This window comes from Euleptes europaea, chromosome 3 (assembly GCF_029931775.1).
Source record: "Euleptes europaea isolate rEulEur1 chromosome 3, rEulEur1.hap1, whole genome shotgun sequence".
Lineage (NCBI taxonomy): Eukaryota > Metazoa > Chordata > Lepidosauria > Squamata > Sphaerodactylidae > Euleptes > Euleptes europaea.
The window spans coordinates 85,345,201-85,370,435 of NC_079314.1; the positions used below are offsets into that span (position 1 = coordinate 85,345,201).

General features: G+C 41.4%; 1 protein-coding gene across 1 annotated transcript in view; it reads left to right on the plus strand.

The window, feature by feature from the left end:
• The first annotated feature begins 2,239 nt into the window (after positions 1-2,239).
• NR1H4 (nuclear receptor subfamily 1 group H member 4) overlaps positions 2,240-25,235 on the plus strand; it is a 43,483-nt gene continuing 20,487 nt past the window's right edge. Inside the window, exons 1-5 of the mRNA XM_056847293.1 lie at positions 2,240-2,336; positions 13,570-13,932; positions 18,926-19,066; positions 23,332-23,465; positions 24,193-24,291. Of these exons, the coding sequence (XP_056703271.1) occupies positions 2,264-2,336; positions 13,570-13,932; positions 18,926-19,066; positions 23,332-23,465; positions 24,193-24,291 (810 nt within the window). The 5' untranslated portion in view covers positions 2,240-2,263. The remainder of the gene's footprint in view (positions 2,337-13,569; positions 13,933-18,925; positions 19,067-23,331; positions 23,466-24,192; positions 24,292-25,235) is intronic.

Consider the following 25,235-nt stretch of genomic DNA (forward strand, 5'->3'; position numbering starts at 1 on the left):
AGGCATTGACTTAATTTGTACACATGGCCTAAGACTTTACCAGTTTCTTTGCTGACATTCTTGAGATATGATGAGCCTCAGCATATCCTCTCTTTTCCCAGATGTCTGATCATGGAAACACTACTGCTTGTTTGGGAAGATCACCCATATATTTCAGCTTATGCATTCCCCAAGGGACAGAATAGGCACTGTATGAATGGCACTGCATGAATGGTCAGAAAATTGGAGGTAGCATTGGAAAAAAGTGGGATTGGGATATATAGACCGTATTATTTATTGTCAAAACTTTAATTTGACCATTTTCAAATTATCTGACAACTGCAAGAGTCTCCACTGGCAAGTGGTAAATGTTTCATTCTGTGAAAATGTTTGACATTTTAAAATAAATTGTTTATTTTAACTGTGCATGGGCAAGTTCACTATATTCTAATTAACAAGACTGGTGTTATGCTAAGGAAGAAAAAAGGGTGATCCCTGAGAACAATTCATAAGTGGAAAACAAACCCACATTTTTTAGATCTCAGCTGTCAAACAGGAACTGCTAATTCTAATCTAAAAAAGTAAACAGACATTGTGCTAAGCAAAAACAAACTGAAGCATTATGTAGTCTATCAAACAAACAAAATGGCATTTGCAAATGAGCAAAATAATCCAACATTCTGTTCAGAGGAATAAAGATCTTCTGGTGATGGAATTTCTGTTTTATCACTGACCAATACGTCATGTCCATTTCCTTGCTACCACTATAGAATGTCATATTTCATTAGCACTGAAGGGAAGTAGTTTACATTATATCACCAGAGAAAGTTACCAGAGTTCTTACTTGAATTCACATCACACGAGAGCCAGCGTGGTACAGTGGTTAAAGTGTCAGATCAGGATCTGGGAGACCTGGGTTCAAATCCCCACTCACACCATGGAAACTTGCTGGGTGACCTTGGGCCAGTCACACACTTTCAGCCTAACCTACCTCACAGGGTTTTTATGAGGATTCAAAAAAAAAAAAAAAGAGAGGAGAATTATGTAAGCTGCTTTGAGTCTCTTCTGGGGAGAAAGGTGGGATATAAACAAAGTAAATAAATAAATAAAAATTTTAAAACTAGCATTAGCTTCTCTCATTGGTTACCAACAAGAGTTGTCATTTGTAACATGTTGCCAGTTTTCATGATAATTATTGTGTGAAAAATACACGAGTGAGTCAAATCATATATTTCTTGATAGTTCAATTTAACAAATGTTAGATTAGAAAGCTGTCTCATATTATGAAATGCTAAATGAATAGTCATACACTCACATGGGAAAATACAGAGAGGCAGCCATAGCTTAGTAGTAGAGCATCTGTTTGGCATACAGAAGGTCCCAGGCTCAGTTCGCAGCACCTCCAGTCAAAAGGAACAAGTGGTAGTTAATGTGAAACACTTCTGCCCGAGACTCTGGAGAACTGCTGCCAATCTGAGTAGACAATACTGACCTTGATAGACCAATAGTCTGATTCAGTATAAGGCAGCTTCATGTGTACATATGTGTGGCATTACCCTGGGAACAATTTCATAACATGCACATTCCAAAGAATAACATAGAAAGCACACAAAAATTCACATGCTTCATGGGAACAGGTGACCACTAGAGGCTGAAGGCAGAGCCATGGCCACCACCAAGTACAGAAGAAGCAAGGTACAGCAATGGCTGTTTCAAGTGCTGTCATCATCCATTCAATTTTATATGTATTTCTTTATTCAGTTTTTACTCCACCTTTTCACTGTGCTGAAGCAGCTTACCGGATATTGATGTATTAATTGTAGTTAATCAATGGGTTATGTATAATGCTAAATTGCTCCTTAGCAGATGTGTGTCATCTGTTGATCACACTTTGTAGATGAACCTTACTGGCCAGTCTTTACAAACATTACAACACCCCAAAATGTTATGAGATATAGCGCATACTGACTAATATGCTAATGCTTTGACACAGAATATGGACTTGTACAAATGTGTCAATATCCTCTATGCCCTTCAAGCAGAGTGCCCTTGTGAATGCAAGTTTTTAGAAGTAATGTTTGAATTGGTGCAACCATTGTCGACAGGTGCTGCTTTTTACAATTCACATAAGCATGGCAGCTACAACTGGGCTGCCCTACTGATATGAATCACCATCAGGAAACTAGGCCTGCTGGTATATCTTCTTGTCTTTTTCTGTGTCTTTTCAGGTTCTTTTGAAGAATAAGTTTAATTTGTTACAATCCAAGACTATACGCGATCAGAGATGAACTTAATAGGGCATTCCCAGGTACCTGCACCTGATGGATTATCTCATTCTGAAGGGCATCCTTTATTTGGTAAGTCAGACAATACAGTAGGAACAAAAGGATAGTTCAGTTCAAAACGTGTGGAGAAATGCTACTTTTAAAAAAGAAACGTATGTGAGCTGTATGCTATTTCTAGAAAATGTTTAGGCTTTGGTCAGCCTCTTCAGGAAACAATGACAACAATGAATTTATTTTTTATTTTGAAATCTGTAACCTACTTATTTGTGGTAGCAATCTAAGTGGCATAATATGACTAAAATATGAAAGTAAACTAACAGGCAGCCAAAACTCTAAGGAAAAGAAAATTAGAAGAGTGAAGAGATGTTAAAAGATATTTTCATTGTGCCCTAGGAAACTAACAAAGATTGTAGAGATTGATTTTGGTAGTTCTGTAATTCATTAAAGATGATACATGATAGCTGTTACCACATGTGGTTAAAGAGACATAAACATGTGTGAGTGTGAATGTAACCCACTTTTGTAATTCATTCCAACTTAAAACTACTATAGCAGAAGGTGCATGCTAACCCTAACTCTTCTGCCACCTCTCACTCCTAAATTAAAAGTGCTTCTGGATTAAATTCTACACCCTGTTTAAAGGAATGCCTCCAATCTGAGCAGTGGCTCACTCAGATGGCTTTAAGATCTTTGACAAAGTGAAAATCTGCTCTACGAGCTTGGAAAGAATACAGCTACCCAATTAGAGTAACCTGAGAAACAAAGTTTATTGAGGGGGGTTATGCAAGTAGCTGGGCTAGAGAATTAGTAACTCAAGCTGTCAAAATAATATCAAGCAGTCAATACAGTACTAAGTAAAGGAACTGAATATTCCAAGCACTCACGCACTGTGCAATTTACTCCACCCAGGAAGGGAAAGCAAAAGACTAAAAAGGCAGAGCAAGAGGGTGAAACTTGGGTTATTGCTGACCTGATGGAACAGGGGTTCTACATCTGGTCAGCAAAGGTTCAGTTTCGTAGGGAGAGGTGTAAGCACCTGTGTAGTCAATAATCCTAAAAGGTAATCCAATGGGAAAGAGGAAACTACACATTTAATGTGTCAGAAAAGGAAGTTTCTGTAGCAGCACGTATAGGTGAAACTAGAATAGGGTACATTGTTGGGCAGATTCTGGTTTCTGTTATAGGATGAAAGCTAAACAAAAGCTTCTTTTCCTTTCAGACCTGGGGAGGGGGCAAAGGCATACTACTGGATTAGCTGGAGGGGAGGAGGGTGGCCCTGAATGTTTCCCAAAAAGGTAAGAGAGAGGAGATTTCCAGCCAGGAGAGAAGTGTGCCTGGAGAAAGTCTGGGTTACCTCTTTGAACTGCGGTTTTAGCAGGCAGTTTTTCACAAAAATTGCACAAAAGTTGCAGACACTATGGCTATATAATACCTATGCAATAAAAAAATAGCATCCTCAAAGTTTGTGCACATCATTTATAAAGTTGTAATCTAAGTGCCCTATCTAGAACCCTATTAAACGAGCCTAACTAATTACAGAACAATACAACACACCATCGGTAATAAGACTTTGAGACAATGACTCAATGAATACATCAATGATCCAGAACCATATTCCCCAACTGGCATAAATATATGTGCCAATAGTAAAAGTTGCTTCTCAGTAACTCATTAAGTAAATGTCCACTCATTAATTGAAGTCTCCTAACCAATGGATGACTGCAGCAACATCAGTCCTCATACTAGAGTGAATTCAAGCCTGAAGTCTGGCACGACCTGAGATGAAAGCTTAAGCAAAAGTCTGGTACGAATATGAGATGAAGGTTTGAGGCTTCCCGTAACCACCTGGCGGGTTTTGTTTCATTTTAATTTCTAACCCGCCCTTCCCAACCAAGGCCAGGCTTAGGGAGGGTAACAACAGTAAAACCTTCATTACATATGAAACGGCAGGAGCTTAGAGAAAGCTGTTGCTGAGACAGGAAGGACTGGTGTGGCTGAAGTTACTTGCTCTGCTGTTGAAGGATGGGGCTGAGAGTATTTAAGAAGGCTCACAGGGTGTTTGTTGTGGGGAGGGGAAGGTGATTGTAAGCCGGTTTGATTCTTTCTTAAGTGGTAGAGAAAGTCAGCATATAAAAACCCATTGATTAACTCTTCTACTACTACTACCTGTATCCCATACGCAGCTACTGCTTGTTCTGGCCTTGGCCTTTTAGAGATTGCTCAGTCCAGTTGCAAAAGCAAGTTCTAGCTTTGAACAGCAAAGAACTTGCAGCAGTAGCAGTACATAGCCCACACACTGTACAATATTCAGCTTTAATAAAGTTTGGCTACTTGCTGTGGTTACAAAGAATGAGCACGTTTGTTTATCATGCCCTTGGACCCTGTACAAACAATGATCCAGTTGCTATTTCCATTGAAATCACAGGCTCTGTCTACAAACTATTCTCATGCTGGTATCTTTCCATGAAATGACCTTGCTATTCATATCCCTATTCATTCGCGTTTGGAATATACTCTCCAACATAATAGGAAAAACAAAATAGTATTCAGCCTATCTTTTTTCTGCCTGGTTATTTTATATTCATATTTAATTGCAATTCAATAGTTCTTGGCTGGCATGGCTTTGATCTTGATGATGAAGTTTTTTTGCAAGCTGTATCTTTATACCAAGCATTTAGGTGTCTTGTCAATCATCACTTTATTTAATAATTTTATAGTTTTTTAATCTTTGAAAAATTGCACTTTTTAAAACTCCAGTAACAAAAAGGATCCAATCCCCACAGTTCCTTTCTGTAGAATCAAGATAATTTCAGTCTTTAAGGGATGTCTAGATACATGCTTTCCTCTTACATTGTTGATATTGATGAAAACTAATTTTGTTCAATATAGCACTTAGTAAGGCAGCAAGTCTCATTCAGTTATAAAGAATATACTGGTGATAACTAAGGTTGCCAGGTCCCCACTCACCTGTGGCGGGAGGTTTCTGTTTTGTGGTGTGCGCGCACGCTGACGCAGCACTTCCGGTTGTAAACCGGAAGTGCCACCTGGTGTGCGGGGCTGCAGCGGGCGGCCCGTTCTCCCCGGGGAGGGAGAGGAGAGGCTTCACGGCTGGCACGCGGGCCTGCAGTGGGCGGCCCACTTGCCCTGGGGAGGGCGAGGGAAGGTTCCCGCTGGTGCACGGGCCTGCGCATGCACGATTGCCCGCCGACCCTCAGCTGGTCGGCAGGCAGAGGGGCACTTTACTGGGGTTTTGCCCACCACCAGCAGGCACCTGGCAACCCGAGTGATTACAGACATGCCTTTAGCCCATGCAGATCCAGGTTTACCACTCCATGATTTCCCCCCAGCAGGTAGGCTTGGGGGACAAGATAACATCAGAGGGCAGGTGGGTTGACTGACATGGGGCTCTTTCCCCATGCTGCGCCAATGGTCCTGCAGCTGTAGTCAATAAAAGCTGTGGCCTGATTTGTCTACAACACGGTGTAGTGTAGTTTTTCCTCCTGGGCTTTGCTCTCCCCCTGGGTCCGCAAACTATTAATCAAAGCCTCTTAAGTGATCAGTGACAGTCAGTGCACAAAGGATCCTGTTGAACTGGCATTTGCCAAAGAAAGATAAGCATTTCTCACAACCAGGTCAGATTGTTCCAATAAAATAATTTGAGTTGTTTGAATTGACCAACAGAGATATGGGGTGGAAATTTTTCCATGTACACTCAGTGTGGGGTTTTGAGTATCACAACAGAATCTGGGTGACCCAAGTTTCAATCTCCACTCTGCCATAGAAGCTTTCTGGGTGAAACTCTTTCTCACCTAACCTACCTCACAGGATGGCTATTGTGAGGATGAAGAGGAAGAGGAGAGAATGCTGTTTTAAGCCACTTTGGGTCCTTATTGAAGAGCAGAGTAAGCTCAGTCTACATATGATGCCTTCAATGAAGGAACTGCCTGAGAGAGAGCCAGCGTGGTGTAGTGGTTAAGAGTAGGTGTGTGCATATTGATAAACCCAAACCAAAAATAATCCCCAAATTAGCCATTTTGGTAAAATTTCAGTTCAGGTTTACTGAATGCACAAATTGGGGAGAAAGCTAAATAGGCAATTTCGGAAAAGCTGAATAATTATTAGGCTTTTTTTTGGGTTCTGGGGGGGTCATTTTTTGAGGTAGAGCCCTCAAATTCACAGCGTAGCTTGAAGGCACTGTCCTTGCATAAACCCCAAAGTTTGGTGAAGATTGGGTCAGGGGTCCAATTTTATGGGGTTCAGAGGGTCACCCCCTCTTCCATTGGCAGGCATTGCTGTTAATTATGGGAAATTGAGTTCTTAAGGAAGGAAGTGGCCACTACAAGTGTGGGAAAACCCAGTTTCTCATAATTAACAGCAACCTTGCAATTGACCATGAGGGAGGAAGGAAGCAGACCAGGGGCCATTACTGACAAGTCTAAAAAGGTTAGTACATTTAAAATTCTCGGGGGGGGGGCATTTTTGGAGACAGAGCCCCCATTCACAGCGTAGCTTGAAGGGACTCTCCTTGCATGACTCTTAAAGTTTGGTAAATATTGGATCAGGAAGTCCGATTATAGGGGGTCCAGAAGGGGCGGTCCCCCCTCCTCCATAGACAACCATTGCAAACTTTGCAATGCTTGCCTATGGAGGAGGGGAGCGACCCATTCTGAACCCAATAAAATCAGACCCCCTGACCCAATCTTCACCAAACCTTGGGGTTTGTGCAAGGACAGTCCCTTCAAGCTACACTGTGAATATAGGGGCTCTACCTCAAAAAATGACACACACCCCTGGGCCGAATTCTTTCGGGAAACTGGAAAATAAGCCGAATGCCCATATTTACCGGTATGGGTATTCGGCTTATTTCAGGTTTCCCCCAAAAAATCGGGCCAGAACTCAAAATTTGCTGTTTTGTTTTTTTTGTTTTTTGTTTTGCACAGCCCTAGTTAAGAGTGGTGGTTTGGAGCGGTGGACTCTGATCTGGAGAACCAGGTTTGATTCCCCACTTCTCCACATGAGCAGCTGAGGCTAAACTGGTGAACTGGATTTGTTTCCCCACTCCTACACATGAAGCCACCTGGGTGACCTTGGGCTAGTCATACTCTCTCAGCCTCACCTACCTCACAGGGTGTCTGTTGTGGGGAGGGGAAGGGAAGGTGATTGTAAGCTGGTTTGATTCTTCCTTAAGTGGTAGAGAAAGTCAGCATATAAAAACCAATTCTTCTTCTTCTGACCCAGACCTTATTAGACCCCTTTCCCTTGCGCCAGCCTCTATTCCTACACCAGGCCCAAGGATGAATGGAGACTGGCTCTCTGTTCCCGCCACCAGCATCCAAAACCCACCTCTCCCATCACTTCTTTGAAGGGGGATGGGGCAGTCAAGAGAAGGGAAAGGCAAAAAGAGGGAAGGACTAATCTAAGCAAATGGAGTTAAATTAATGTAGAAGTTTATTACAGTTAGGAGTTATACTAAGGGAATATCAAGGAGTATATCTGATAACTAAGAACATGCTTTTTAAAGCAAACAAAAATATTTTTCTATCCGCATACAAGTAACCCTTGCCTTAGGTGTTATGAACACTTCTGGACTAATTGGATTACACATGCTTATGTATTTTCTCATAGCTAAATTAGTGAGAAGCAGCAATCTGAATCTTCAGTTACACAAGTTTCTAACAAATAAATAACTATGGACTGAGCATTTCTTCTGAAGTATCCAAGACTAGCAGACTTTCCAGGTGTTGCTAGAACACAAACCTTGCAATAGTCACTGGCTGGATTTTTTTGGGTGACAAAATAGCGCAAATGCAATACAATATTATCTGGATTTGATTCAGGTATCTGATGACAGATATTGTTGTGGTTTAAAAATATTGCACCATTGGTTTATTCCACCATGGTATGTATTATATACCTTTAGTATGAGTTATATGTTAAAATATTATGACATGTAAAACTGTGCAGTTTTAGGAGTGAATAGAATTATACTTAACTTCATGAATGTGCCTTCTCAGAGAAAGTTTCTCAGATTTTAACAAATTGCACAGGACATTCGACAAAGCTATTTTCTCAGATATTTTTCAAACTGACTCCTCATATTAAAGTTAATCAGTAAACTATATAACCTCTAGCCTAGTCTTTCCTTGGCTAGTCTTAAAGGAAGTTTTAATTTTCACTTCTGAGTAAAGTATAGGGACGTTAAGGAAGTCGGAGAGATCCACACTGTAAAAGAAGTGATATTTCTGGAATTGTCACAAAAATAGTCAGGCTTAAATCTTCTGAAGGTAAGATATTTTCTCAGCTCACCTGTGGTTTGCAGCCTTAAATAATAGATAAGTCTATTTTAACTATGCAGACACCTGTATCTAGAAACTAGGGCTAATAACCAAAGGCACCCAGTGCGGTTGCAGCAAGATTATTTCCTCATGCTACATGGCACCTGCTTATGCTGTTTTGGCTTTATTTATTAAGTATGTTCCTTGCCGTAAGCTGAAATTTCTAGTGTAGGTTATTTTTGTTCTTCTTGCTTTGTGATTGAGAATGAGAATGCATATACTATTTGAAGGGTGAGCAGACTTCAGTCTTGTGTGGTCTACTTTTTAAAAAAAGTAGAATTCCAGTGATCCTTAGGTGTGTTTTAAGATTCCAGAGCAAGAGTGCATACTCAGGATCATCTAACCATTAGACTGAGTGCATAACTCTTACTTTAGAATGTAAGAAGTTCATGCAGGATCAGATTACAGATAAAGTCGATGGTTCGCCTACTCTGAGAAACAATAGCACTAGGTGCGCATCATAAATTGACAGTGGACTGTGGACTCCCTTCTCCCCACCCCACACCCCCGTGCTTTTTGGTGCTTTTTGGTGTATGGTGAGGAGTGAGGTCCAGCTGAACAGCTAGGGGTTAGAACAGATTATTTCCAGACACAGTAACTGGTTGGTGACTGCCACCCAGATTGAGAGTGCTATATCTCCCCCATTCCACCCTACCATCTTTCCTCTGCTACACTCTCCTACCTGTTCTCTCCCCACCCCCAGTTTCATCCATGGCAGCCTCTCCATCAGCCATGTTAGTTAAATGGAATCTCCATGGTCAGAGACAGTATATCAGGTGCTGGAGACAAAAAACCAGGAACACATGAAGCTGTCTTATACTGAATCAGACCCTCGGTCCCTCAAAGTCAGTACTGTCTATTCAGACCAGCAGCGGCTCTCCAGGGTCTCAGGTAGAGGTCTTTCACATCACCTACTTGCCTAGTCCCTTTAACTGGAGATGCCGGGGATTGAACCTGGGACCTTCTGCATGCCAAGCAGAGGCTCTACCACTGAGCACAGCCCCTCCCAAAGAGATTTTTGTTGCCCTCATACCCTGCTTGAGTGCTTCCTAAAAGATTTTGACTAGCCACTGTTGAAAAGAGAATACTGGACCAGATGAAGACAAGGACTTTCCCAAAGCCATGAACTGAGTACAAGGTGAAGGTAGAGTCTGAGGTCCAAACACCAGACCACTCCTTTGGCTCCACATTTGCTGCTGCAACAGAACATCCATTTTAGAAAAGGAAATTAATGATTCTGAGAGTGAAGTGATTTGCCCAAGGCCACAAACTGAGCACAAAGGAATGGTGGGGTCTGAGAACCTAAACCCCAACCCCCAAAATAATTTCCATTCTGGAGGTGTCCAACATTTGCTGAAATGGTCTGGTATGAATTGCTCTCTCTCCTCACCTCAACTTTCTGTGTATGCAGAGACAAAAAAAAGCGAATCTCGTAAAGCAATACTGAACACATTGCTTGTTCCACACCGTATAATTAACTTAAGGAAATCACTGTCACAAGGCATGTCACACCAGACTGAAAGAAGAAGGAAGTGGTAAGTGGTAGTCTCCTGAGGGAATAGAATGAGCTGTTCCACTTCTGATTTCAGGTGGGGGCATCACATATTTATTGTTTCCTTCCTGAGACCACAGTTGTACTAGGCTGGGTTTTTTGTTGTTGTTACTTTTAATTTACAAAGAAGGGGGTGTTAGTGGGGGGCATTGAAGAATGGCATCTCTCAGCCACAGTGTGAACAGTCCACTCTACCACTTTAGAAGATTTTAGCATCTCATTCTGCTGCATGTGTAGACCAGGCCTTGGGTGGCTTTTTAAAACACTCAGACAAGCCTATCAATAACCGTTATCCATAGAGTTGCCAAACGCCGGGTACTAGCTGGCGATCTCCTGCTACTACAACTGATTAAAGTCCCTCCCCTCCCCAAGCCCCATCCTCCTCAGGCTCCACCCCAAAAACTTCTGGCCAGTGGCGGAGGGATCTGGCAACCCTATCCACGGCTGCAAAACAGAAGCTCCTATTCAGAGGTAATACACTGGGAAGTTAAACTTACTCAGCCAGGAGTTTCTGTCTGGGTCAAATAATCAAGCCAATTTAGCTTTTGTACAGTTTGTAGGTTTTTAACCTTTTCTGTATTTCTTTCACTTGTCCAAGCCATCTAAATTGTTTTATTAAATTTCATTTCAGTGGGTAGCTATGTTAGTCTACTGCAGCAGAAGAAAATTCTAGTCCAGTAGTACCTTGAAGACCAACAAATTTTTCTAGGGTATAAGCTTTTGCAAATCAAAATTCACTTGGTCAGATAACAGACAAAGTGCGCTTTGACTCACAAAAGCTTCTGCCCTGGAAAATTTGTTGGTCTTTAAGGTGCTTCTGGGCTCAATTTTCCCCCCCATTTAACTGTTTCTTCAGTCATGTATGCTAGTGTGCTTGCTTCTGTACTTGCTTAGTAGCATCAGCTATCTGAATCATTTGGTTTAATCTCTTTGTGCTGCACTTGTAAAAGAGAGGGGTGTGTGCATATTTATGTGAACATGGAGGACCTTATGTTATGAAGGTGATCAAGCTCTTCGAATGCTATAATAAAGAACAGAGAACATTTGTCGAAGGCTTTCACGGTCAGAGTTCATTGGTTCTTGTAGGTTATCCGGGCTGTGAGACTGTGGTCTTGGTATTTTCTTTCCTGATGTTTCGCCAACAGCTGTGGCAGGCAGCTTCAGAGGAGTAACACTGAAGGAGACCCTGTCCTTCAGTGTTCCTCCTCTGAAGGTGCCTGACACAGCTGCTGGTGAAACATCAGGAAAGAAAATACCAAGACCACAGTCTCACAGCCCGGATAACCTACAAGAACCAGAGAACATTTGACTCAGGAATCCCTGTATCAAGCAAATCATATTTAACATTTACTGTATTCTTTTTCTGTGGTACTGTTTTGTATTTGCGAAACCTTGTGCTAAAAATATTGAATGACTAAATATTTTATGTTTTAGGTGAAAATGTTTCACTTTGTAATATGAACATTTACAAGTGAGAACCCATAAGGACTTGTGGGGTGTGTGTGTCTCATTTCCCCATCCCCCACTATTTCCTCTTTCCCTCCCTGGAAGCCCCCATAGCCTCTCTTGCTGCTTCCTTCTCTCCTTCCCACCCAACAGCACACCTACCTTTAACTGTCCCTCTGTTTTCAGCTTCCACTCACCCTGGCAGCCTCTACCTAGGAAAACTATGCCCCAATTGTTTGGTGCTAGCTGTTGGGCCAGGCCCACTTGCATGGTAGGGAACCCTCAAGGACTTGTGGGAGGGCACATCACTTCCCCCTGTATCCCCCTCCCCACATTATTTCCCCTTTCTAGGATTGCCAACCTTCAGGTGCTAGCTGGAGATCTCCTGCTATTACAACAGATCTCCTGCTGATAGAGATCAGTTCACCTAGAGAAAATGACTGCTTTGGCAATTGGACTATGGCACTGAAGTCCCTCCCCTCCCCAAACCCCATCCTCAAAACCTCCTGCCAGTGGCAAAGAGGGATCTGGCAACCCTACCCCTTTCCCTTCTCCTGGCAGCTCTCGTATCCTCTCAGCTTTCCCTACCTCAAACTCTCCTTCTCAGCCATTCACCAACCTATCATTTATCTACCTCCCATCTTCATCTACATTTATTATTTATTTACTTCATTTATACCTTGCCTTTTTCGACAGTGGAGACCAAAGCAGCTTACATAATTTTCCTCACCTCCTTTTTATCCTTGTAACAACACCGTGAGGTAAGTCAGGCTGAAAGCATGTGACTGGCTCAACATTACCTAGTGAGCTTCCATGGCAGACTGGTGATTTAAACCCAGGTCTCCCATAACCTAGTGTGAAGATCTAACAGCCGTACCACACTGGCTTTCATACTATAGCTGCTGATGAACAGTTGCTAGCAGCCAGGCCTCAGTGTCAGGTAGTAGCAGATAGCCTGGTGATTGTTGCCAGGCCTGGCCCAATAAGTTCCTCTCTCAAAGACCAAACAGCCCTGGAAGAGGCCCTGCCCCTCCCCCTGACTTCCACTTACAGAAACCAATATAAAATGCGATGGTTGTTTAGCAATAGCCACTGAGGGTTTTTGTTTCTTAAAGCTACAGGTGCCCTTTTATCATTTTTGGGTTTTTTAAACTCCCATAATGTATTTTTTTTAAGATTTCACATATTTCTGCAAACCTGAGGCCCCTTCTCTAGCAATCCTTTCTTACCCCCTTTCTTCCCTCATCCCTTGTATGTCAATCTGCCCCTCTCTTACCCTAGCCCTTCTCAGACAATGTCCCTTTCTTCTCCCCACTCCTTCTCAATCTGCCCCTCTCTTTCTATGCTCTCTATTTCTCTCCCTCCAATCTCCCTCTCTTCTTTGTTTCCCCCTCCCTCACACAATGCCTCTTCTTTCTCCTTCTCTCCCATGAAGCCAATCCGTCCTTCTTTCTCTCTCCCCACCCAGGCCAATCCCCCTTCTCTTTCTTCCCCCCAAGCCATTCCCCTTTCTTTCTTCTTTCTTTCTTTCTTTCTTTCTTTCTTTCTTTCTTTCTTTCTTTCTTTCTTTCCCCTCAAATATAGTTTATCTTGATTTCAGTAAGGCTTTTGATAATGTTCCATATGATATTCTTGTTGACAAGTTGGTAAAATGTAGTTTGGATCCTATTACTGTTAGGTGGATCTATAACTGGTTGACAGATCACACCCAGGGAGTGCTTGTTAATGGTTCCTCATCCTCTTGGAGAGGAGTGACAAGTGGAGTGCCTTAGGGATCTGTCCTGGGACCCGTGTTGTTCAATATTTTTATAAACGTTCAACCCAGAATGACTGAACATCAATAAAGACTGAAGGGGGGGCATACACATGTTAATAAGCAGCAACTTAAACTAATGATTTTGAAACAGAAAGCTGTACCGGTGAGGTTTTATATACTTATAATAATAGATGTTGTTTCTGTGTTATTATCCAGGTGTGTTTCCAGAGCCAATGACTTCTCCTGAGCAATATTCTGATGCGTCCCCTTATTCACAGTACAACACTGTACATTTCTCTCCAGCGCAGCCTCCAGTTTCTTCACTTCCTTATTACTCCAGCCTTGGCTTCTGTTCCCAACAGCCTGAAGAATGGTACTCACCTGTAATGTATGAGCTCAGAAAAATTCCTTCTGAGAATTTTTTCATAAAGGAGCCAGAAGTAAGGGGCATGCCTGTTGGAAAGAAGTCTCGTATGGGCCCTTCCTCAGGAAGAATGAAAAGCGAAGAGCTGTGTGTTGTTTGTGGGGACAAAGCCTCTGGGTACCACTATAATGCCCTTACTTGTGAAGGTTGCAAAGGTAAGACATAATTTCAAATGGCTGAAAGTAGAGCATGAGGCTACCTATATGGGGTATTCCAATCACTTAGTCAAATGTTGAAGCATGGTCAAAATAGGAAATCCTGTTTCCCTTAGATTGCATTATCGCTTGCCAAGATCTCATAAAAAACAGAAGACGTGGTGATTGCAAACAGGTCAAATTGAAAAGACTTTCTTTACACTTTAGCACATCAGCAAAGTTTTAGCACTTGAGACAATAGCTGAATGCAAGCTTAAGGTGAGAGTGTAGCAAATCAGGAATGGCCAAAAACTTCTAATGTTTTGCATAGATACACTCTGATCTAGTCATTTCTTCTGAATGTGGATCTTGAAAGTATTCTCTTGCACAGAGGATGACTAAATCCAGCTGATCTGATGTGACCATTCTTTTGTTCACAGTTTAAAGAGTGGTATACTCTCTATGCACATGACCATTGGAATTTCTGTACATGACCATTGGGGATGCACATGACCCAGTGTTTCTAGTGTGGAGAAAAAAATGTACACGGTTTATGGAAAATAAAGTTTAGGGCAACCTGTCTTCATAATCCAGATTTTTGAGAGCCAATTGAATGCAGTGATATAGAATCTGAGACCAGGTTTCAACTCTCTGCCCAGTCGCAAATCTTACTGACTGACATTGATTCAGTCACCATGTTCCGGCTTCATTTGCCGCAGAGTTTGTACGAGGATGAAAGGGGCAAATTACATACATCACTTTGAGCGCTTTGTCTGAAGGAAGGAAAGAGTAAAGTTAATTAAGTAAAAAAAAAATTCCTGATAATTTATTTGCCCTTTTCTGTACGTCCTTTACTATAACCTTTTTGGTATTTTACAATACATGTCTTTTTATAATAAACCTCGTAACATAGTTAACTTCCACTGGATCCTGTTGAATTCATAGAAAAGACACCCATTCACAAAGAGAATTTTGTACCTCAGAATCAGAATAATTATTGTACATAGACCAGGACAAACAATAACCCCTTATTCTGGAGTAGTCATATTTAAGTTGTTTTACTAATCCTTCCTATCCTGTACTTAGACAATCACACCAGTATAGCTGACTAAGACATCACAGGAAGGTCATCCCCCCCCCCCCCGCTTATTTTGTCTGAGGAACAAACAGGGACATTTTGAAAACAAGCAGCTTCTCAATGGAGCTGTCCAATCCAAACCCAGTTTGGACCTCTGGCACCTTTTCAATGAAGTGCTGTAGACCAGAAGTATGCTTAGTTAGGGATATCCAACATGACATAAGCATCTTGATATCTAATAATTATTCATTCCTTAACACTGATGATTCTGTTTTCCAGTAGGATATTTTAAATTTAAATTCTGTTGAATTCTGGATTCAGCAAAACAGTCTCCATGCTAGTTTGTGTTTCATTTCTCATGTCAATACAATGCCTAGAGATTGATTGATTGATTTGTTCATGTGTTTATTTTTGTGTACTGACTGGATTATGATTTTTAAAACTGGCAGTTCTTTTGACTGGCACTGAAATATTCAGCTTTAAATCTCTCCTCATTCCTTGATTCAGTCTATGGAAATGTGCTAAACTTCTAGTGAATTACGGAACACAAATATGTGGCTGTGAGTGAAAGCACCAAATTATTTGCATTTCAAAAGAGCTCTGTGTCAGTCAAATATATTTAAATGGATGCTGTACATAAGACATTTTAGATGCAACTTCAGAGCTCCAGATTTATTGATAAAGGGTGCCATTTTATAATTCTGTAACAGAAAACCTGTCACAGTCTATTTTAAATTAGAGGTAAACTGGAGCTAGGAATTATAAACTGCATGTGATTTAGAGGCTTCAGCGTACCAAATTAAAGGCAATGTGGAACAAACAATAGGAGATAGTATTCTCTCTTGGGCCTTGCTCTTTTTGAGTTTTCCAAGGGTTTTGAGCAGGTCGCCTTCCCCACAAAATAATGCATGATGTCTGTTGGGGCATTTTACTAAATAGTTCCTCTAGCTAAGTGCTAAGTGTAGAACACTTAGCTAAGTGTAGAACACAGATATTAATTGTTATGAAGGTTGTCTTCATAACTGTAGCTGGCAGAACTCAATCTTACACGTGCCTGTCTGCAGTGGGCGAACTCCCACCCCCACCCTCAATTGCTCATGCTCAATCAATTGAGCAGCAGGAGAAAACTGGGGAGTATGATGTCCTAAATGCTGTGATGTCATTTCTGCGATCAATTTGTGGGTGGATTTGTGGCCATACACATCCTCATAGCAGAGGGGAGGAGAGGCTAATTAGAAAAGGAGTTCAGACAATATGGCTGCCCAAGGGCATCTATCAAGATTGGTCCCGTTAGGTAATTTTATCCTTTGGACATAACTGTTCCATGCCTACCCACCCATCCTAGATACAGGACCTTGCCACTAACTGACTTTAGCATTATAGCTTGCAGATCAATAAACACTTACTTGGGAGTAAGTCAAAGTCAATGTAAGTCAACATTTGCTGATAAGTAAACATGACTAGAATAATGTTGTTTGGAAACTGTGGACATTAGAAGATTCAAGAAGGAAACCTGAGTGACACAATGAAAAATACAGATATTTGTTGTTTCTAAGTAAAAACAGGTACTCAGTAGATGATAGGGAAAATATATATTTAAGGAACATGTAATCAAAAATTATTATTTTTTATTTATTTTTTACCTTTCTAGCCTGCCCTCCCTGGCCAAGACTAGGCTCCGGGTGGGTAACAACAATAAAAATCAACATATAATATATAGATATATAACATTGAAAACAATAAAACATGCCATACCACAATCCTCCACAACTATTAAAACCATAGATAGTGCTCAATTTAATACAGTACCCGCTGAGAACACAGCAAGCAAATTAAATTTTCAGATGCTTCCCTCACCACATATATTGTTACTTAGGCAGTTTGGTGTTTTTGATGGGTGAAGGGCTGTGTGCGTTGTCCTCTGTAGTAAATTACTTTGTACCCTTGTTCTCCCCGGCCTCTGGTCCCTGTTACAATCCTATGAATATCTCCTGAGAAGAAATATCGATTTGTTCATTGGCACTTGCTTCCATGTGAATGTGCACTGGATAAACGATCAGTTGACTAGCTCCTCCTGCTGATACTGCTGAGGGTGATTCTTTGCTCCCTTCCTGTGTTTCTCTTGCTGACTGCCACTGCTGTGCTCCTCCTCCACCAAGGTCTACAGTTCTTTAAGCAAATAAATATACACAGCCCAAGGCTGGATGTGCAGAGCTATGCCTATTGAGGCACCAGCCAGGGCTCCAGACTTGGCCCAAGATCTGGTCCTTATGGCTCCATCTATTAAAGAGTGAGGGCAAGACAGGGCTTTTCTGCAAAAGGCCAACATATTACAAAGGAGACTGGCCTGGGATCGAGCAGCACTCAACACAGTTTCTATTTGAGTGTTGCCTTTGCAGTCCCATATTTACAGCAGAGTGGTGAGACCAAAGGGAACCAGAATGTGGTTAAATGCATTTGGGCTCCATTGGCTGGGCAGCTACATTCCAGCACCGTTAGGACTGATTGCCCTCACAGCCCTCCTCCATTAATAGACATCCAATGCAATCCAAAGCAAGTATATTTGAAAACTTACTCCCTAGTAAGTGTGTATAGGATTGCAAACTTAGTCTGCATTTCTGTGTGCACTAAACTGAGTCCCTTTAAAGATAAATGGGATGCAGGAACTCAATAGGAATATTTGGACAGAGATGCTGGTTATGACCTCTAAAAGCCTTTCGTGGCCTAGGTCTGGGGTTGCCAGGTCTCCCAGTTGTTGTGTGCCGGCGCCTGAAATGCTGGCTGGAAGAAATGGGGGGGGGGTGCTGGTATTGAGCCAGAGCACTGATGTCACTTCTGGTGAAACTCAGAAGTGATGTCATGATGTTCGGGGGGCTCTAGGGTTTGCCAACAACTCTATGGTTTAACCAGTGTGATGCCAACATGCCTGTTCTTGCCCTGAAATGCTCGCAGGGCTTGCAGGCTGCGGCCTGGCAACACTACTTAAGATCCATATGACTGAAGGCCAGTCTCTCTCCATATGTCTCGGTGAGCCAGTTATGACTCTCTATGTGTCACCTTCTTGGTTCCGCACAAAAGGTTGCCTGTCTGGCCACCAGAAACCGTTTCTTTTCATTAATGGATCCTACTGGGTTCTCTGAGGAGATAAGAATGAGGGTGCAGTCTTTAGAGGTTTTTAGGAGGCACTGTAATGATATTTATTTACTAGGTTTGGGGGGGGTTGAGCTGCAAGAATTTTCAAGGGGGTTAATTGGGTTTTATTGCATTATGGAATCAACCCACGCTGTGCAACAAGGAGAAATTGGAGATTGTTTAAAAAATAAATAGGAAGTCTGGATCAAGGTAGTATGGAATAATTGTCATTGCTTAGCACAAGTGACAGACGTAATTGTGCATTATAGCAACAAGCTTTCTATGAGAAAGAAACCTGCATCTGTGCAGTACTTGTATCGATATGGTTCATGCATTTATTATTTATACCCCAAAGGCTGCTTACAACTAATGCAAAAATGTAAGTACATTAAAAACGGCCCTCTAAAATGTCTGTAGAATTGACATACTTGGCTTCATCACAGAGAAATCCTTTACAATCAGTAAAATGTCCATACGAGTCAACACAAAGCAGTCTGTGCAAAACTGCCTTGCATTTCCTTCTGACCCCCTGGATGTTATGATGCCCTCCTGACCTCCTCAGGCAGACAGTTCTGTAAGGCTGGATCCACAACTGAGAAAACCCATGCACAGGTTGAAGAGGATCAAATGCTCCTAATAACTGTTATGGTGAGCAGAGACTACTGAGATAATCACAGTTGTCCCATGGATTCATATGTGGAAAGGTGTTCTCTCATATGAATACCTCATGGGGTTTATTTCTAAAAACAAAAATTATTGTCAAGATAACCTCCTATCCTGCGTATATCTCTGTTAATGCATTAGGATTCTTCAGAAGAAGTATCACCAAAAATGCTGTATACAAGTGTAAAAATGGAGGGAATTGTGAGATGGACATGTACATGAGAAGAAAGTGTCAGGAGTGTCGTCTACAAAAGTGCAAGCAAGTGGGAATGCTGGCTGAGTGTATGTATACAGGATTACCGTAACCATGTATATGAAATGCTTTGGACACACTATACAAATGTTAAGTGCTATATTTGTATTCCTTAATTTATTTCAACTTATATTTTCAATTTATGACCTGCCCTCCCTGGCCAAGACCAGTATGTTCCATCTCATTTCATTCCCCAAAGTTCTCTGTTCTCCAGGAGCAGCATTCTGTGGAGATCAGTGGGCTGCAGTGGGAGGGGGAAAGCTGGAGTTTGTGTGCAGCAGGAAGGAGGAATCAGTGAAAAATGCCAGTTTAGTCTGGACTCGACCTCAGCTATGCAACAACTACAGGAAATCAGAAAATTGAAAAGCCCAAACCTTGATACTTTATTTAACAGACTGAACATCTCTGCTTTCACCTTTCTGTAATATGTTACTACAGAGTTGGGAAAAACAAAATTAAGAAAGATAGCAACATTCCAGTTCCAAAGAATGTAGAAAAGCAGGTGGCTCATGACATAAGAATGTTGAAGAGCATCTTATTTAAAGTTTTCTTCAGTTACTATAACCTGTTATAGACCACACCTGAAGGGCACTGTTGCTTCGCCTGCTTTTTACACACAGGTGAAAAATACTCTATCTGACTTGACTGCATTAGTTTATATCACTAAACACAAATAAAGGCCACTGGTACGATTTACATTTGCCAGTGCTATTGGGACCATATAATAAATTTTGATCTTGGTTTTCTGTCACATTTTATACTTCTTCGACTTTACCTTTTAGCACAAAACACACTAGTTGTCTATTACCGTATATACTCGGGTATAAGCCAACCCGAGTATAAGCCGACCCCCCAAATTTGAGGCCAGAAAAGGGAATTTCTTATTGACCCGCATATAAGCCGAGGGTCAATAAGAAATTCCCTTTACCGGCAATGCTGCGCTCTAAAATGGCGGCCGCCATTTTAGAGCGCTGGGCCCTGCCCCAGGTCGCCCTCCCGCCGACCTCCGGGCCCTCCCAACCCACCCCAACCCACCCCGACCCCAGTGCCATCCAAGGGGGGGAGGGGGAAGAGCCACTGAACCCCCTAGTTACCTGGAGAGGCGGTGAATCGGTGACGGCGGCAGCGGCGCGGCCTTCCTGGGCTGGCAGGAGGCCCCTGCCGGCCGGAGGAAGGCACCCAGGCACGCGGTCGGCGGCCGGCCGGAGGAAGGCCCCTCCCGGCCAGAGGAAGGTGCCCAGGCGCGTGGTCGGCAGTGGCGCGGCCGGTGGGGGCCTCCTGCCTGCGCAGGAAGGCCCCTCCCGGCCGGAGGAAGGCGCCCAGGCGCGTGGGCGGCGCGGCTGGCGGGGGCCTCCTGCCGGCCCAGGAAGGCCCCTGCCGGCCGAAGGAAGGCGCCTGGGCCTGGCGGCGGCGGTGATGGAGGTAAGTTCCCCCCTCCCTCCTCCCTCTTCCCCCCTCCCCCCTCTACCGTATTGACCCGCGTATAAGCCGAGTTCGGCTTTTTCAGCCCTTTTTTTGGGCTGAAAAACTCGGCTTATACGCGAGTATATACGGTAGACTCTAAACTAAGGAGTTATGTACAGACTCTTCATGTTAACTTAATTGTAGCTATGAGAGCTATAGTTGGACTTCATTTAAAACTTCTTAACATACTCTTCTTTTTGTAAAGCTGCAGGGCTGAGACTAAGGCAGCAGCTTGTATTTCTTGTTGATGGTTCCAATCATCTTAGCATAACTGTGGTGTCAAACCAATTTAGGGTCATACCGGAAATTAATCTACTGTGAGTTTTTAATATACTTCTATCCTCCAATCTGATTGTGAGATGCTATATTAACTGCTACGCTCTGTAGAAAACAAAAGCCTCTGTCAACATTTGGAATTCATGCAAGAATTATAATATAATTAATCTTTCTTTTTGTACATTTAACAGACCACAGAGATTTTGAGATAGGCCCTATTTCCACCCAGAGTATAAATGTGCAAACAAATGTTGCCAAAGTAATAATAAAGCTCAAGGTGTTACATGAAAATAAGCCTCCATGGGGGTAAACCCAACTTCATCTGTTCCAATAAGAGACAGAGAGAAAATGTTCAGGACAGCAACAGACCTAGTAACTAATAATAGAATAAAGTGAAAAAATAGGTCAGTGTAAAGAATACTGACCAAGGGTACTGGAAACTTTTAAATCAGCTGATCATTTTTCTCAGATTGACCTACGAGTAACAAAGGCAACAATAGGTGCTGCCATTTGAATCTTCCTCTGCAATGGAAACCTGTACTTTGTTACTATGAAGCTCATATAACTCATAACTTAAACATAAGTATGTCCTTCTAAAGTGCAGCAATGAGGACATTTTGCAAGCTGTTTGCCTAACAACGCTCAAACACAGAGTGGTACTGTATACTTTTTGCAGTCTTTTTTTCTTCTAAAAGAATTCAGGGTTGGTTCAGGGTTGAAACTCCTATTTGTAATTTGACTTGAAATTAAAGATACCTTGGACTTTGCTTCATTTACTCATAGTACAGTGTTGTAATTATTCCCTTGGAATGTTGCTATACTGCAAAAAAGACGGGGTAATCTTATAAATATTTATGGCGTTATTCATGTGCTGTTGATTCAGCATCTATTTCAGATAGAGTTGCCAGCTCTGAGCTGGGAAATTCCTGGGGATTTGGGGGTAGAGCCTGGGGAGGGTGAGTTTGGGAAGGTATAACTCCAGAGTCCACCATCCAAAGCCACCATTTTCTCCAGGGGAACTGATCTCTGTTGTCTGGAGATGAGTCGTAATTCTGGGAGATCTCCAGGCCCCACTTGGAGTTTGGCAGCCCTAATTTCAGACACACTGTTCTGTATGCATAAAAATACAGCTTTTTGTCAGAACCTGTATTCTTGAGACAAAGAATTTTATTATGGAAACCCCTGTTCTGTAGGTAGTCCTCAAATGTTATAGGAAAGACAAGCTCTCTTTTGCCTACTGTGCGTCTTTGCATTACCATTGTAATGTGTGGAGAGAGAACTGAATCTGAAACTATAAAGTAGAGGTACAATTGGCCAGAGGTCCTGTGTATGGGAGTTTAAGAACTTCGATACATCTTCCATACATGACAATGTTTGCCGCAGAGCTACATGGTATGGTTAGGAAGGTACTTGATTGTCCTATATGAAGTGGACATTACACTGAGCAGTACTCTTTATTCATATTCATACCAGTGCTGAAAGTCATTGCCATTCCTAGTGTTTGCATGATTATCATAAATACTATTTTACTCCTTCAAGACATTACGAGGAACGGTTATTTTAATCCTGTAAATTTCCTCTTCTTTCAGTGACAGAGTAAGCTTCTTTTATATGGTGCATAATTTTATAATATACAGGATATTAAAAGCATTCACCACTGAATTAGGCATTTTCATGATATCTTTTTCAATGATATCTAGTCTTGGAAAATACTATTTTCTTGGTCTCTGGGCTCAGAAGTAGGGACCTCATGTGACCCTATTCTGAAAAAAATCCTATTTTAATTTAAGTTGGTGTGATGGCTGTGCCCTTGGGTGAACACTTACCTGCTTCTCCATTGGTCTGCAGCAGCAGGGTGTCTTTAGAAGTTAAAGCAGATCTTACTCCTGAAACACAGCAAAGAAATGCAATATTCCATAATTTAAAATCCCTAGGATATCATACCGTTTATGTTTCTGAATAGTAATTTTTTTTGTTATTCATTAACTTGCCTGTAGATAAACACTTGAATCCATCTGTGGAGAAGTCCAGCCTTCGCTCACAGGGATGTCTGTTAAAATGGTGCATGGATGAGCCAAAATTATCTTAGTCCAATAGAACCCCACTTTTCAATATGTTCTATCCTTTTAATCTATTTCAATCCAAGTTCCGGTGTTTTGATGTTAATAGAACAGATGTACAGTGATTGCAATGAATTTGCACCTCTTCCTTTTCACTGAACACGAAATACAGAATCATATCTTGAATATTCACATGCTTTTATTGGCCTGTTACAGTACAATCCTAAATTATACCCTTCTAAGACCATTGAATTCAGCTCCACTGCAACTGCATACTCAAGTCTCTTCAATTAGGAATAGGTTTTTAGGATTGCATTGTAAATTACAAACATTCCCAAAGGCCTTAGTCCTTTGCATATTATCAGCATTCTACTATTTGCTGTATAACTGCAAGTTGCATGGATGAGCAGAGGTAGACCAGGTTGCATGTGATCTGTCTCCATCTGTGTCACCCAGGTTCAAATTCTGTAGGTTCATTATATGCAAAATTTCAGGTTTGTTAACAGAAATACAATGCAAGTCAAAGCGGCTAAGAAAAACTGTGCCTCAACCTTCAGACCAGACAACTGGTGAAGATAATGAAGGACCCGATTTTAAGCAAGTCTCATCTACAACCAAATTCTACAAGGTAATAAAAGTATTGTAACATCTTGCACACTGCAGCTTTGTGTAGTCTGATACGCTATTGAACACAGAAGACTATACTTCCAACATTTTCACAGATGAGTCACTGAATTTTAATCCTGTAAATTCTTGCAAATAAACAGATAAACAGATATGCTGTTTGGCAGGTGACATTTAAAGTGTGGTCTCTGTCTATATCATCGTCTATATCTGTCTATATATATGATATATATCTAGATCAAACTAGAACAATACTGTGAGCTCTACAGCTGTGGCTAATTTTCATACTCTATGAGTACATGATTAGCATACAGTTTACATGAATGTGCAAAGAGGTCACATGAATGGCTGTCAGCTGAAATCTCAGTTTATGCAAGAATAACATCACCAGTATTCTGTTAAGCCTTTCATCCTAAGCATTCATTTGCCAGCAGAGCATTTTTTATTATGGCCATAGATGTTTATAAGGTTTTTCTCATATTACCAATTAATAGGATCTAGTGCTAAGGCTTTGGAAAGGTAGGTGTAGGGCAAAGGGTCTGGATACTTTGTAAAATGAATATATTCCAGAAATATTTTACTACAGTTTTTATTATATCTTTGCCAGGTTTGTATACATACACAATTAAGAGACATTGCTTCTGTTGTTCAAATCAAACTACAATTAAATAAAAGATAGGGGATCACATTGATTTACTGAAGCTTATGGTTATTTTTTATTGCCAGTATAGGAGAAAATAGAACTAACCCCAGAACAGCAGAACCTTCTTCAGTATATCATGGATTCATATAATAAACAAAGAATTCCTCCTGAGGTTTCTAAAAAGCTGGTAAGTATACAATATAATATAGCAATTCTCTAAATATTTCAAAATCCTTTTTTTACTTCTGTTTTTGTGGTGTGTACTGACTGCAAACCATGGAACAGACTCCTCTGTTGTAGCTTGTTTTTGCACACTCACTCACGCGTTTATGCCTTCAGTCAACATTGCATCAGCTAAGAAACCCTATCATTATGTGTTGGTTAAAAGAAAGTATAATTAAATTAAACATGGATAAATTCAATAAGCCATCAGTTCAAAACTCTCTCTAGTGTCTCACAAAGTAACGTAGGGTTGCCAACCTCTAGGTGGTGATCAAATAAACAGTAGTAGGCAAAAGTAAACAAGCAAAAATAGCAAGTGCAATCAATGTATTACCCAAATGTAACGAGATAAACAAGCAACGCTAAGCAACCGAGGTTACAAAGCAAGTAGGTAGAAACAATAACTTAGTAGTAATAAATATGCAAAAGTTCATATAAAGCATATAGTTGCGTTTCTGGTCAATTTCATGTTCTTCGGACAACGGAGGAGTAGGTAGTGGTAACGCGGCTCCGGAAGTATTCCAGCGCTTTCGCTACACGAGGTAGCTTCATCAGCCTAGTCCAAAATTATAAACATGAGAATACAAAAATATAAAAGTATATAAAAAAGACCTCTATAACAAACTACAGACATATTGAGTAAATATTATAACTCACCACGAGGGCTTAATTGTACAATTCCTAGGATAAATTTGGAGCTCCCAAACGGGCTGCTAGCAGAAAATTCATACGTGGTACAGACTGTGAAAATAACAGGCTCAAATAGAAGGCTCAAGTAAGAAGACAAAGTGGAAACAGCTGTCTGATAAAACTTGACTCTTAAAGGGGAAGTTATCTGAAACAGGATAAATCAAATTCTGTATTTAATCCATTTGGGGTAAGGGTATTAAATAGAAAGATGAAGCGCAT